This window comes from Lemur catta, chromosome 14 (assembly GCF_020740605.2).
Source record: "Lemur catta isolate mLemCat1 chromosome 14, mLemCat1.pri, whole genome shotgun sequence".
NCBI lineage: Eukaryota > Metazoa > Chordata > Mammalia > Primates > Lemuridae > Lemur > Lemur catta.
In genome coordinates, this window is record NC_059141.1 from 51,560,728 (window position 1) to 51,576,388 (window position 15,661).

A 15,661-nucleotide genomic window follows, 5' to 3' on the forward strand; every position below is an offset into this window, starting at 1 on the left:
CTTTTACCTCTCTGGCCACGCTTTCTCTGCTTTGGTTTTGCCTTTTAAATATCCCTTTTGTTCCACTCCACTCTTGTCTTCCTGGTCCAGCCACCATCCTCCTCACCCCCCGCCCCCCATGATTTGCCAACCGGCCCCTATATCCAGGCTGTCCCCAACCCCCTGTGCAATCTGTTCTTCTTTTGTAGCTAGAATAGTCTTCACAAAATGAGACTATAGCCATGTTCCCATTACTCTTAGGGCAAAGACCACAGCCTTGAAGACAGGCCCTGCATGTTCAGCTGCTGCTGACTTCTCCAGGCCTCAGGTCTGCCACGTAACCCTTGCCTCTAGGCTCCAGAACCACTGCCTTTCTCTTCGTTCTGACAAAAAGCCACACTCCCCTTCTACCTCAGGACCTTTGCACAGGCTGCTCCCTTTATCTGCAAGATAGCTCTTCTTCCCTTTCTTCACCTACTCAACTCTTACTCAAACTCTGGGTCTAGGGAAGCCTTCCTCCACCCCAGGGTGGTCTGCTCCCACCAACGTACCCATGGCACCCTTGTCTTTTTCTTCAAGGCATTTATCATGGCTTGAACTTACACACACTCATACACACATACACATACATACACACCTGCAATTATCTGATGGATGTTTTTTCTCTCCCTCTAGACCAGGAGTCAGGAAACCATAGGCTATCACTTATTTTCATAAATAAAGTTTTATTGGAACTAGCCAAAGCCATTCCTTTACATACTGTCTATGGCTGCTTCCCTAGAGCCCACGAGGCCTTTTGCAGAAGAAGTTTGCTGACTCCTGCTCTAGTCTGCACATTCACGGCGGCAGGACCCTTTCTGTATTGCTCCTCCGCAGGCCAGCACAGAACAGACACTCGAGAGATGCACTCTTCTTTGATAAGTTATGATTTTTACCTTGTCAAAATTATTGGCTTAAATTATTATTAAAACTGCAGATTCCATCAGGAATAGACGTCCCTGGTAAGATTCCAAGACCATTTTCTGGCAAGTAGTTCAATACAACAGCGATATCCCGACACAGGCTGGCATGTCAAGAGTTTCACAGCAGATACTGGCTAATGGGACCGTCACACATCCTTCAGTAAGTACAGCATTACACACCTGCACGGACCGTAAAGGTACACGGGAAGAAGCGTAAACCCGCGTTCAAGAGATTATAAACTGAGCAGAGTTACGGAAACGCATCGTGAGATGTCCTTTAAACATGTTCACGAAAGCTGTTTCTATACACACTCCAAAGAACTGATTGACGAATTCAGCAAAAATGGCTGTTTTATTGTTACATAGAGGAAATAACTGGTTTTTTTTTTTTTCCTTTTTCAACTACTTGTTCTGACTTAGTAAAGAATGTTAACAATACCCAGACACAGTGCTAGGTACTTTTTCTGTATTTCTGGAACTGACAACGGACCCCTGCAGAGCAGGTCTCATTATCATGCCTGCCTTCCCAGGGAGATAAACTGAGGCTCAGGGACCACACACTCAGCAAGTGACAGGACTAGACAGTCACAGGTCTGTCTGGCTGAAAGCTGGCACGGCACCTGCTGCCTAAGCAAGGCTGTGAGGATGGCGACAAACGTAAAACCGTATCTTTAATGTGCTCGAAGCCCTCAAGACGGGGTGCTGCCTGGCGCCTTCCTGGCCCCCGCTTCACACGGGGTGAGGAGTCCCCGTGCCATGACAAAGCTGCAATGGAGAATATATGCAGAGCAGGCTCTTAAGAACCCTGAATGTACTGATTCATTGTTTTGTTTTAATTTTGTGTTTGATTTTACTACTTTTTTAAAAGGTTAAAAATGCTGACTCTAAAGTACAGGCCTGGGCTTCAGTCCCAGCTCTGCCACTTTCCAGCTGTGTGACCTTGGGAAATCTCTCCAGCGTCTCTGAGCCTCAGTTTCCTCATGTGTGAAATGGGGATGATCACAGTGCTTATGCCCAACGGGTCACTGTGGTGACAGGATGAGACAGTCATGTCCTGCCTTTAGCACAGTGCCTATTGCTGGGCTGTGGTGTGCCCCGGCACCCTTGCCGGGCCTGAGGTGCCCCCTGGGGCAAGCACACTCCCTGGGAGAGACCCAGGGCCTCCCCCCACAGGGCTCCAGAGCCTGGTGGAGCCCATTCCTAGAAGCACTAGCTGGCAGGACAGCTCTGGTTTAGGGTCTGGCTCCCCTCCACACCTCCGAATGACACCCGTGCAGTTCCCAACGACACCTACCGGCAGACTTTGGAGTGAACTTGTCTCGGTTTGCAGCACACACAGCCAGCAGTCTGTAGCCGAGGTCCAGGTCGAACCCTTGCTGGGCTGCCACCCGACTGACCACCTGCCGGCAAGAGGGGAGGAAGGGCAGGGTGAGTCACTGTCTTCACAAAGCCACCGAGCCCAGAGTGGGTGGATAGGCCCGTTTTGCAGGTGACGCAGGTGAGGTGGGCAGGCTAAGGCAGAGCTGGGATTGCACTGTGCCTTGTTCCGTCGCTCAGCAAACATTTTTAAACACCTCTTCTGTGCCAGGCCCTGGGGCCCCTGTCTCTGTCCTCAGGGGTTTTCCAGCCTGGTGATTGGCCCAACTCCAACCCCATAGACCCTGCTGCTTTCAAGGGCTCAAATTCAGCCACATTCTAGAAGTCGGGATGCCGTTCCACCATCTTTAGGGTCTCTGTTCCCCCTGTGTGGCTCTTCAATCTCCCTTCCAAGTCTGAGCCCCGAGGAATTCTCCTGCCCCGCCCTGCACCCCTCAGTGAGCTCCTGCACCTGCTGTCGTGAGGCGCTCGCTGCCCCTTGCCAGTCCCAGTGGCATCGGCATCGCCTGCGGCCTGTCGGAAATGCAGACTCTCAGGCTGAGCCCCGCCCCTCCTGAGTCCGCATCTGCACCTAACAGGAAGCACTGATTTAGAACACGCTGCTTCCCGTGGAGCTTCGGGTCAGAGCTGCCCAGTGACTGCCAAGGCTCCCTGGATGGGGCAGACGCTCGCACTGCGGCTCCGTGCCAAGCACCCCGCGGCCCCTCAGACCTCAGCCTGGAAACCGCAGGACTCCCGCGCTCGGCCTGGGGTCTGTCTCCGGCGCCAGCCCAGCTCCACACAGGGAGCTGCCCTGAGAGCAGGGGAGCATTTACAGCCCCAAGGTCCCGCCTGTCTCCTAGTGACTCTCACAAGCAGGAGCTAAAGGGGCGAGAGACAGGGGACTGGGAGGACTGTCAGTCCCCGAGGGGGCAGTGTCGCCCGGGGTGCTCCGGGGCCCCCAAATGGCTCTGCAGGCCCATGCCCATCTGGCTTCACTGCATCCCTGCCATTCCCAGGTGTCCCGCAACTGCCAGATCTGCTCCTCCCACCCGCCTTCCTCATTAACAGCAGCAAAATGAGGTTTCCTCATTAAGAAGGACCTTGGAAATGGAGTTTAGAAAGCAGCTGGGGCGGGAAGGAAGCTCTCCCAGATGTGGTGGGCTGGGGCTTTGAGACAGTGCTCGGGGACCACCTGCTCTAGAGGCGGAGGGGCCTCAGGCTGCCAGGGGTTCGGCCTGGCCCCTGGATCCGTCAGAACAGCTCCCCTTACCTGCTTCGTATCTTAGGGGCTTGTTACAGGGGCTGGGGCTAAAAGGGTGGCAAAACCTGCTCATTTACATACACACACTGGAGGCCTAGAGCGTGTCACACGTTGAATCAGAGAGGAGCCAATGGATTCCCTTTCCCAAGACTACCACTGACTCTTGGAATGGGGCCCTGGGCCCTCCCCGTAGCCCCCTCCCGGGAGTTCCCCGTGCAGGGCTAATGTCTGAGCCTGGCCGGGAGGAAAAAGGACATTGTCGCGTTGGATGTTTGCTCAGCTTCTGTGCTGCAAACAGAAGCCCCTGGCGCAGAAATCTTCCACTCTCCCCGGGCCTCTTTCCCATGGGCTCTACTTGTCCCTCCACATGTTCCAGAGTCACTGGGCCATCCCAGGGCAGGGGCATCCTATCAGTGTCACTGTCCAAGTAGAAGAACCCAGGTCCCTAACTCTTTATGGCCTGTTGACTATTTCTCTGGAGGGAGGTGGAAGGTTCTGGGCTGGAGAGGCCACTGGCCTCAGATGTGGACTCTGGTGCCCTCCCTCTTCAGTGGGGTGGGTGCCAGCGGGCACAGATGGCCCGTGTGGACGGTGCGGCAGGGAGGCTGCTGTCTGCGGGAGCCGGCGCTGCTCCCCGGCGGTGTCCCTGGTGGGAGGGGTGTGTAAATGCTGCGTCCGCACCAAAGTGCCAGGTCCTCGCAGCAGCGCGAGGTGGGTATTAGTATAATCTCTGCTTCACAGGTGAGAAAACTGAGGTTGAATAACAGCTCAAAGCTCGTCAGTGACAGAGCCAGGATGGGATTTCAGTATGGCTGAAAAGCCTGTGCTCCTTCTGTGACAGGGCAGCTTTTTCAGCCCACAAAGGGTTAAGACCGTAACTTCCAACCTGCAGGGAGGACCCTCAGGCCCTGGTTCAGGGCAGGAAGGCAAAAGTCCCTGTGTTTGGCCAACAGTGGCTAGTCCTGTTGCTCTGGTTTTTGAAAAAAATACTAGCTAAATTGAGCAAGAAGGGCCTGGTGCTGTGTGCAGGCTGCAGGGGCCAAGAGGGGGTGGTGGTGGTGGGGAGCAGGGAGTGTCTGCTTCTCACTGCATACCCTGAGCCTGAGATTTCACAAGGGTCACTGGCTCCAGCAGCCTACTTTCACTGATGAGGAAGCCGGGGCCCAGAGAGGGCAGGACCTTGCTCAAGGTCACACAGCACAGGTGTGGCAGAGTGAGCTAAGCTGAACCCCATGACCCTACTGTGCCTCATGTACTGCTACCCCATTGGCTTCCTCTGACCCAGCCTGAGGACCCCCGGGGAAGCCCTGTGAGATGGCGTTTGACTGGCAGAGGTGGAGGGAGTGGGCTCAGTTGAGCAGCTTGTTTTTCAGAGAGCCTGCTCCCACCCCAATGTGCATGGCGCTGTTCCAGAAGGTCTTGTGGGGTGTAAAGACCCCTCCCGGAGAAAGGTGAGCGGCCATGGCGCTGCTGCCCTCTGCTGGCTGCCCAGGCCCTGCTGCCTCGGCTCAGACCCCGGGAGCCAGGGGGACCTCATGGGTCAGGGAGCCCAGGCCTCGTGCCGCAGAGAGGGAAACTGAAGTCCAGAGACAGGACAAGATGGGGGCCTTGCTTGAGGTCATGTGGCAAATGACCTTTATCTGTTCCGGCAGGGGTGGGACCCGACAGGCCTTTCTGACTCTGACATCCTCTGAGGCTGGGGGACTCCTCCTTGAAGAGAGGAGGGTGAGGGCTGCCGACCTGCACCTGCCGACCCCCACCGTGCACCTGCTGACCCCCACCGTGCACCTGCCGACCCCCACCGTGCACCTGCTGACCCCCACCGTGCACCGGCCACTGGAGCACATCACAGAGCCTTCCGCCTCAGGGCAGGAAGAACACGCAAGTCTAGGGGGCACCCGAGAGGCTCGGCCCTCCTGCTGGCGCTGTCAGGAAGCACCCAGTTCTAGAGAGGAGGTGGTGGCCCAGGGCTGCCACCAGGCCTTGGGCAGGGCTGTGGGGCTCCTGTGCTACACTCTGAAGTCCCAGGGTGTGACGGGGAGGTGGGGCAAGGCCCGCCCTGGGTCCAGAGTCTGTCACTTTAATTGTGCCTGAGCTACTTAGAAGATGGTATGGCAAAAATGTGTCCATTTGCTGCCTGAGGCTAAGTGGTTTTTAATTTATATCCTCAAAGTAAGCTGGATCCGAGGAATTTGGAATTTGTTCCCAGAGGTCACCTAGGGGATTGCAGCAACCTGGAGCACTCAGGCTGCCACCTGGACGGGGAGGGGTGCACGTGTGTGTGTGCACGTGTGTGTGCCCATGTGTGGGTGTGCACTGGGGAGGAGAGGTCAGCTGCTTTCCCAGCCAAGGTCTCTGGCCTGTCCCATCCTGTCCCTCCCCATGGGGCAGGGCTGAGGTTGAGGATGCCCAGGGAAGGGGGGACTGCAACAGGGCCCAGGGGGCTTCTAGGGCCCAGTGACAACAGCCTGAAATTGGGGTAAGCAGTTCCCCTTGGTTGCTTTGTTTATAAAATGGGATGGTGATCAGCCGGGCCAGTGGCTCACGCCTATAATCCCAGCACTTTAGGAGGCTGAGGCAGGAGGATTGTTTGAGGCCAGGAGTTCAAGACCAAACTGGGCAATATAGTGAGACCCCACCTCTACAGAAAAATTAAAAAATTAGCCAGTTGTGGTGGCACATGCCTGTAGTCTCAGCTACTTGGGAGGCTGAAGCAGGAGGATCACTTGAGCCCAAGAGTTTGAGGTTGCTGTGAGCTATGATGGCACCACTATACTCCAGCCTGGGTGACAGAGTGAGACCCTGCCCACTGTGAAGGGTCTTCATAAGGATCCAAGGAAACAGTGCTTGGGAAAATACTCTGGGCACTGAGGTTGTCTTCTGTGACCACCCCTGCCAGCCCCTTCCTGCCACTGGCTCGACTGATCTCTAAGGGACAGGTGGACTCAGGTCTCTGTAGCTGCAGCTGGTGGGTCAAGGGTCCCTTTCTAACTAAGCAGCGGGCTAGAGAGGTAGGCGGTAAAACCTGGCCATTCCACCAAGCATGTGGCCCTAACTAGGCCCCGGAGAGCTAGTGCTGTGCCTCTGTGCACAGTTTCCCCACCTGGAGAGCCACCTGGAGACCCTGTCCAGTCAGATCCCAGGGGTCCTCTCTGGGCTCCCCTTCAGAGCTCTTGTCCTCACACAACCCAATCCCACCACTCTCCTGCTTACGACCCTGCAGGGGCTCCCCACTGCCCTCCAAATAATGTCCAGTAATGTCCCAATTCTGCTTGTGTGGCCTGCAGGCCCTGCGTTTGCCGCTCTCTGCTTACCGTCTTCCTCACCTAGGCTGCAGCCACTCGAGCCTTCTTTCTGTTCCTTGAGCAGATAAAGCCCCAGGGCCTTTGCACTAGTGGTTCCCTGTGCCTGGAACATGCTTCTCTCTCATCCTCCCGAGGGGGTCACCCGCTTATGAGACTTTCCTGACCTGTACCCGGCCGTCTCTCCCAGGGCCCTGCTGTGTGTCCTAATTTGCTCCTTGAGAGCGACCCCTTGGTGTAGTCCGGGGCCTGGCACGCAGCAGGCACCCAGTGAGTGTTTGCTGAATGAATGCACGGACAACAGGGCCGCGGCAGGGCCAGTTACCGGCCAGGGCCATTGTCCAATGCAGTCTCGAGTCCCATGTCTTAGGCAGGGTCAAGCTCGGGGCAGTGTGCTGGGGATCATGGCAGCCTGCCTGGCCACACAGTGTGCACGGTCCCTGCCTCCTCCTTCCCTGCAGCTGCCAGCAGCTGGGGTGAGAGTGAGGGCGCCTCTGGCAACATCTGTCCCTGCCCACAGGGCTTAGCCTGGAACCAGGATCCCACAAAGAGGATTAAGGGGGCTGGAGGAGGGAGAGGGGAGCCCAGGCGGAAGGATGAGGAAGACTGGACAATGCAGGTGGCTGCCTGATTTGGCCTGGTGGCCCTGAGGGAGCCAGATGGTGTCAGCTTCTGACAAACAGAGGAGCCCCGGAAGGGTCTTTGCTGCATCCCTGTCCAGCATCCCTCATGGCCAAGGGCATCCTCTCTAGAGGCAGCCAGGCCTCGACTGGAAGGCTGTGGGACCTTGGGATGTCAGTTACAGCAAGTCTGTGTCATCCTCCGTAGAGTGGGGGAGGTGGCAGGACCAGCCTCCTCGGGTGGTTCGGGGAGACGGCACACACCGTGAGCCGGCTCAGTGTCAGGCACAGAACAGGGGCTTTGCAATGACGGCTGTGTTACCACCATTTCTTCTGCTCCAGCCCAGGGCCATGCTGGGCCTTTTGTCCCCCTGCTGTCTGGAGCTTTTCAGGCAACATGGTACCCCTGGACTGTGCCCACTGTTCCTGCCTGGCCAGGCGACGTTCTTGGTCCTCCTCTCCCAGCGTGGGGGCAGGCGGGCTCTCCAGCGATCTGTTTACCCACGTTCCCTTCAGAGCTGACTCAGGGCCTTCTGAGCAGCTGCCCTCCCTGGCCACCGAAGTGCCCTCACACTTTATGGATACAGGCCACATAGCTGGGGACATTCACAAGCTGCGAGCATGTGGCTCTGCTGGCTGGCAAGCCTGCCACAAGCCCCGGGCCTGGCCTGTGCCCAGCTTATATCCTAGATCCTCACCCAGTTCTTTGGGTTCTGCTGGACGTCTGGGCTTTTGCACGTGCTGTTCCATGTGCCTGGAACGCTCTTGCTATCCTCAGCTGCTTGGCAGACTCCTGCGTATGTGTAGTGGCTCCTTTTCTCAGTTTTCCGTGACACGCCCCACCTCCCAGGCAATTAAGGCTTCCCTTCTCTGTTCACCTTGCACGCTATTTTCTTGGTCATCGCTTACATGTCTGCCTCCCCCCACTGAAGAGGAGACCAGGCTTGGTAAAGTCTCATCCATCTTTGGTGGCCCTGGACTTAACAGAGGGGATCACGTGACGGACGCGGGATCACTCCGTGTTTATTTGGCCGGCTGGCTGGGTGTGGCGGGGGCTCAGCGAATGTGTCCGTGAGTGGATAGGGGGATAACTAGAAAAAGGCCTCCACAGTGTTTGCTAAAGGAATGAATGACTGCATAAATGGCTGAAACCCTTTAAGAGTCTCTCTGCTTTGCTTATGATGGAGCATTGACCCCCAAAGCAAGCCCCGTGTCATTCTGATCAAGGGTCGGGAACCCATAGTCCATGGGGACTGGGTCTCCTCATCAGCTCTCAGCCCTCTGAGGTCTCGTGGCCCCCGGCGCCTGGACAGGCACACTGGCCCCCAGCCGTCCTCGTGGGCGCGAGTGCAGGCGCAGGGTGCGGACTCACCGTCAGACAGCCCATCAGGCTCTGCTCGAAGGGCCGCTGGAAGGCTCTCGGGTCTCCGCACCAGTCCAGCAGCTCCGTGGCGGCATTGTGGAAGTTGGCAGGGTTCTGTAAGTGCTGTGGGAGAGGAAAGAAGGCAGGTGAGGCTCCAGGGATGAGGCTGGCACAGGCAGTGTGTGGGGGCCAAGGCAGGGAAGACCCCAGCCTCGCCAGGGAGGAGAGTCCTCGACAGGGGCAAAGTGGCAGGCCAGGATCAGTGAGCTTCCTCACCCTCCCTCCCCTCCACCTGCCCTTCCCACATCCCTGCAGGAGGGAGATTAGCGGTCCCATTGCAAAGATGGAAAAACCAAGGTCTAGAGAAGGCCGATGACATCAGATAGTAAAGTGACTTCCGGATGCTGGTGGTGCGGGGAGGTGGACCCCGCAGGGTTCTGGAGGGTGACATCTGGCCCCCGTACTTGGAGGCTGGCTCTCCCTGATTCGGGGCAGGCCGGCCATGGAGGTGCCTTCCTGATTAACCCCCACTAGCAAAGTCCAGGGCTAGATTCCCACCAGCCCTGGCTTTAGAACAAGCTCTGCGTTAGCCAAACAGGGCGGGAAGAGGGGGGAGGCCACACCCAGCTGGGAGGAGGGACCGAAGCCCACGGTGCCCGGACAGTCGTCACACTGGGGTCTGGTGTGTGCAGCTTAGTGTCCCAAGGTCCCAAATCTGGGCCTTGTCTGGCTCAGGTGGGGGCTGCTGACAGGGTTGGGAAGGGTCTGGACTTGAGCTAGGGTCTGAGTCAAGCGAGACTGAATCCTGGTGCCAGGGTGCCAGGCCACAGGGCTGGTGGGGTGAGGTGGGGTGGCTCCCATAGCCACCTTTCATTAATTGGCACTTACTCTTCAAGACTCAGCTGTCGTCCCAAGCCCTCTGAGTCTGGCACTGAGTCCAGGAGATAAATGACTTGGTCAGAGGCATGGGGAAGGTCAGGGGCAAAGCTGGGATTCTGGGGTAGGACTTTGGCCAAACAGCGAGTGTGGCTGGCTGTGTCCTCCAGGGGGACCCTTGGGCTGGCACGAGAGCCAGCTGCACAGCTGCAGAGATGGTGGCACCTCCCGAGGTCCCTCTTGCCTTGGTGCTGGGAGAGACAGCAGAACAGCCGCTGCCCAGGACGGGTGGTCCCTGCGGCGCAAGCCAGCCCTGGGGCCCGGGCAGGGAGGGGCTCAGGAGCCGCAGGCCCCAGAACTGGGAGGGGGGCAGAGCGTGCTGCGGGAGCCCCTATGGGGCAGGCGCCCTGGAGTCCCACTCTGCCGTCACCCCTGCAAGCCACTGACCTAGCGTGGTTCCCTCACCCCTGAGCCTCAGTGGCCCATCTGTAAAGTGGCGCGGCGGTGGGAACTTCGGTTTCTTTGGCTTAGGTTTCCATGGCTGTTGCTGGTTCATGCAAGGCAAGCTTCAGAAAACGGACGGAAGAAGGTGAAATGAATTAGAGCATCCTCCTTCCGTGGAAGTAAAGGGAGAGAAGAGATGAAAGGAGGAGGAGGGCGAGCAAGGAGCAGCGAGCGGCCGACACAGGGCATGGGGAGCTCTCAACACGATGAAGACCCTGGCAAAGCACCTGGCGTGTGGGCTGGTCCCACGTGGGGCTGCCCTCGGCCCGACTCCGTCTCCCAAGGCTGCCCTGGAAGCACAGCTGCTCGCGGCAGCTCTCGGCCCTGGCTCTTCCCGCGAGGGTGACACTCCCTGCACGTGACTCGCGCAAGACAGGCGGAACCGCCACGTACAGAAGCGTGCCCTTGGAGGGGGCAGCAGCGGGTCTCACCTCCGCCTCGCGTGCCCTCTGTCTGGAACACGCCCCTCAGAGGCCATGGCGGAGTCTGGGCTCCACATGGAAAGCCGTGCCAATCAGCTCACTCCTGCCCAGCTGCCTCCCCTGCTAACCAAGTTGTTCCATCTACTTACGTGATGTCACACCCAATTAGTGGGATCAGCAGCCTCCGTATGCTGCTCCCTGCCCGCGGTTGGCCACAGCACCCCCTCTGGGGCTCTGGGTCCAAGGGTGGCCTCTGAGTCTTGTTTGGGGGACTGTGTGCCCAGCCTTGCAGATCTCACCACCTCTGAGATCCTCTGCCCTCACCCAGACAGCTCGTGTGGCCTTCGGCTGTGGGTGCCTCTCGGGGGAAAGCATCCCCTTTGCTGGCCACTGTGCAGCAGCTCTGTGGCCTCGGGCAAGGCGCCTCCCCTCGCTGTGCCCTTGTTGCCGGTTTCAACCATGAGGAGGCTGAAGCGCACAGCGAGACGGAGCGATCTGGTGAAACACGTAGGACAGACCTGGGCCAAACCCCGTCTCAGCCACTGAGCCACGCAGCCCGGGGGATGTCACTGAACTACAGATCCTCCATCTAAGAAGTGGGGTGGAAACAGCACGCAGGGCTGCTGCAAAGTCTAGAAACAGTATACGTGAGGAGCCCAGCATGGGGGAGATGCCCAGTAGCGGCTACTACTGCTGTTCATGCTGGGGCCTCTCCACAGTCCTTGCTTCTCTTAGGAGCCTCTTGAGGGTAGAAACTGCCTCCTGTTCACTCCCGGAACCCTAAAGATGGGCACAAGGCTGGAGCCCCCCAGGAAATGGTGAGCTGTCCAGAGGATGGTCCATCTGTGAGGCCAGCAACCTGGCCACTGCAAAATGCGTCCCCAGTGGCACGTGGAGGGCCAGGGCTGGGCAGGGGTGAGCTTGGCCAGCCTGGGATGGTCTGGGGATGGGAACACACCTTTGAATCACAGGCAGAGGCTTTCCTGGCTGTGGCTGTTACTAGACACTAACGTCCTGTCCCCCACCAGAAGGCCTGCCCATCTCCACAATTCCTCAGAAGAGCTGGGGCACGTCCAATGGCCACAGAGTCTGCTGAGGCAGGAGCAGGGCATGCCAGTGCCCAGACCAGGGACTGGCTCCCCTTGAAGTGATGGATTCATCTTCTTATCAACCCCTCTGTCCATCAACCCACCAGTCCATCTGCAAATCAAATGATCCATCCATTCATCCATGCATCTATCTATCCATCCATCCAAATTGAATCAACTCATCCACCCATCTGTCCCCTTGCCCACCTACCCATTCATCCATTCACTGCTTTATCCATCACTCACCCATCTACCTATCTATTCATTCATCGACCTATCTGCCCATTCATCCAGAAGTTAATCTATCCAGCCATCCACCTATCCGTTCATTCATCCATTTATCCATTCATCATCTATGCAAACCCACCCACTCGCCCATCTCACTATCCATCCGTATGTCCATCCATCCAACCCTCCTCTGTCCGTTTCCTTATGTATCCATCTATCAGTCTACCTCTCCCTGGCACCCACCCAAAACACTTGGACCCCCCCCCCCAGGCTGGGCCCCATGCTAGACTCTGCCGTCTTAGAGATGAATGTGGCACATCCTCCGACCCCCAAGGATTTCAGCCTGGTGGGGACCTGATACACGCCCACAGGGCCTGTAGCTCCAGGGAGAAAGAGCAGGGTGGGTGAGGTAGCTGGGTGCCCAGGACGCCCTTGAGCTCAGGGATGGGGGTGTGCCGATGCTCAGGAGGGCCCCCGGGGTTCAGGGTGGCTGCTGAGCAAGAATGAGCTGATTAGCTGGGCTGGCGGAGCCAGATGTGCCTACAACCTCTGGCAGGGCTCGTCGTAGAGAGGGAGCACTGGTTTCCCCAGGAGCACGAGGCTGAGAGGGGGCAAAGGCAGCTGAGCTAGAGGCCTGCGTGGGAGGAGGGCAGCAGGGTGCTGGGGTGGAGCCCAGCAATGGCTAGAGCAGGGCGGGGGGCGGTGGGGGGAGGCTGTGCCGCGGGGGGAGGCTGCTGATGGGAGCCACGGCCCCTCCCAGCCCGGGGTCTGCGCAGTCGACACATCTGTCATCCTCCGCGCGTGCAGACATGCTCGCCTTTCTCTTCTGATTAGGTTATGGGATGCCTGAGAATCAACAGTCCTCAGGCAGCCGTGGAGCAGACGGATGTCAGCGCTGAGCTGCCTCCCACTGGAGGTGCAGGAGGAGGGGCGTGGAGGACGCAGGGAACTTCGGACAGCCCAGGGGACATCCGGACCGCCCGCTCACACTCACACACGTGCCACTGGCCCAGACTCAGAGCCCCCTGTGCACGTGTGGCACACTCGCATGCAGGGGAGGGCAGCTGGGACTCTGGCCCTGGCTGACTGATCGTGCATTAATCATGATGCCCATTTTACAGATGAAGCAAGATGAAGCGGCATTTTAATCAAGGTTGCATAGCTTGTAAGCGGTGGAACGGGGACAAAGGTTCCCTGACTTGGAAATCTGAGCTGTGTGGGCCATGCCGCGGGGAGTGGGGCTACTCCTGGGTGGGCCTCTGCCCACGCTGGACCCAGGGAGGGCCAAGGGACTCAAGTACACCCTGGCTCCTGGTGACACAGAGCTGGGTGCTGGGAGCAGGTCTCAGGAGGAGCGGCATGCCTGGCGCATGAGGGCTCATGGACAGGGGCCATGACGGCACCGCTGGGGGCTGGGGTCAGTGCCAGCTGAGCCATGGGCAGGAGAAAGTGGGTCAGAGGCAGAGCTGGGAGAGCCCTGCAGAGCCCCAGGAGGAGGAGGGAAGGCGGGGGACGAGGGAGGCGCTTGTCTGGTTTCTATTCTGCAACCGTGAGCAGAGGCGCGTAATTGGCGCTTGGGAGAGCAGTTCGAGCTGGGTTCAATCTGTAACAAGTCTTCTTCAATTTCCTCTCCTCAGACCCTGCGCCGGCTTCCAGATTGCTCTCTTTGATGCTAATGAGAGGACACACATCCCTCCTTCATTCCCGGCGAATAGCCACAGCTCCACTGGGTGGGCACCTCGGCCAGGCTCTGTGGGGTCCTGGCCCCCAGGAATGGGAGGCTGGCTTGGGGTGGGAGCCGAGAGCTCTGCCTGGCCGGGGTCCTGGGGCTGCGGCCCATGCTGGTCGCCAGAGCTTTCTGCTAAGCCTGCCTGAGCCAGGGGCCCCCACCCAGCACTCCCCTCCCCCTCGCTGAGATACAGAGGACAACAGCCACCACCGCCTTCAGCTGATCACCCACCACGTGCCAGGGCTGGGCTACGGGGGTCACAGCAGCCTATGAGGGAGGCCCCACCTGACAGAGGAGGAGACTGAGACTCAGAGAATGAAGGACCAGCCTGAGATCCCACAGTGGGGACAGAGAGGAATGAGGACTCGGGTCTGGGTCTGTCTGGACAAAAGCCCATACCCCTCCTTCTACACCTGCTGCCTCCTGCAGTGAGGTGACACCTTTCCATCTGCAAAGCAGCAGCCTCGCTGGGCTGCGGGAGGCTGAGCCCAGAGGTAGGTACTCCTGGGCGAACTGCCCCTTGGGCTTGGCATGAGCATCGGCAGGGTGGGGAATTCACCACCCTCTGGGGTGAGGTCCTCCCAGCACCAGTAGGGCCATGTTCTGGGCTGTGTGACTTCAGGCTACTGCGTTCTTCTTTCTGTGGCTCAGTTTCCTTTCCTGTAAAACGATCTAATTTCTTAGCTGGGCTTGGTGGCACCCCTGTAGTACCAGCTACTCAGGAGGCTGAGGCAGGAGGATCACTTAAGCCCAGGAGTCTGAGGCTGCAGTGAGCTACGTGACGATTGTGACGATTGTGCCACTGCACTCCAGCTTGGGTGACAGAGCAAGACCCTGTCTCTAAAAACATCAAATAAAATGATCCAGTTAACCAGAACCTTTTCTTCTGTTGTGGCTTTTTGTAGAGAACAACTGGAACAAAGGGGCAGAAGGCACAGGTCTGGGAAGGATGTGGAGGCAGATCGCAGTGTTGGGCACTTACGGCGTCCTCAGAACAGCCCAGAACACACCAACACAGAGCACCGTGAGGGCACGACGCCCACCCAGGGTCGCACAGCTGGGAAGGGAGAGGAGGAAGGGACAGGGCAGCGCTGGCGTTGAAACTCAGGTGTGCGACTCCAGCGTCAGGCTGGTCGGTGCCAGCGTGCCAACGACGGTCTCCCCAGGCGAGTGGTCAGGGAGCCCCGGGCGCTGGCCCATGCCCACCATGCCCCCAGCGCCCGCCAGAGGCCTGCAGCCCCCACACACCCACCTGCTTGATGCACTGCAGGCGGTCGTTGGTCTGCTGGATGTGCCTGTCCATAGAATTCATTCTGGCCGTTTCGCTGGGTTCTACCCGAGAGCCATGAACGGTGTCCAGCCTGTGAAGAGAGAGGGCAGAGGGTGTCACCGAGATCGTGCCAGGCCTGCCAGCCTCACACTGGGCCCCCAGCCACCCTCCGCTCTCAACACCAGCAGGTTCCAGGGCTCTTTGCTGGGCCCTGCAGGGCCACGGGGGTCACAGCTGGAGGTCACCCCACAGGGCTGAGGGCAGGAGGTGCTCCTGGGTGTGAGCACTGGGCCGGCACGCCCGCCAGGAGACACGGAACTACACACGTGGGTGCATGCATTTCCGTATGTGCACACGTGTGTTAGGTGGGCGGCTGGGGAGGGATACGGCGTCCCCATGCCTGGATTCCTGGTTCAGGGCTTGGCCCACGCGGTGAGGCTGTGTGTGTGTGTGTGTGTGTGTGTGTGTGTGTGTGTGTGTGTGTGTGCGCGCGCGCGTGCATGCGTGTGTGTGCGTGTGCACGTGCATGTGAGGACCTTCCTGCGTGACGACCTGAACTGCAGGTGTGGTCTGAGCACAGATCTGTCACGGGTGCCACCCGCCCTCCCCAAATCCCTCAGGCTTTAGAGTTCTTCACCCTTTACACATCATTCACAGCTCCATTTTCCCACTTTGTCACCACCCCCCCCCCACCCCTG

General features: G+C 58.5%; 1 protein-coding gene across 1 annotated transcript in view; it reads right to left on the reverse strand.

Annotated features, from left to right (window-relative positions):
* ZMIZ1 (zinc finger MIZ-type containing 1) overlaps positions 1 to 15,661 on the reverse strand; it is a 227,397-nt gene that overhangs the window by 91,914 nt on the left and 119,822 nt on the right. The window contains 3 exon segments of the mRNA XM_045569353.1: positions 2,236 to 2,341; positions 8,856 to 8,969; positions 14,946 to 15,054. Of these exon segments, the coding sequence (XP_045425309.1) occupies positions 2,236 to 2,341; positions 8,856 to 8,969; positions 14,946 to 15,005 (280 nt within the window). The 5' untranslated portion in view covers positions 15,006 to 15,054.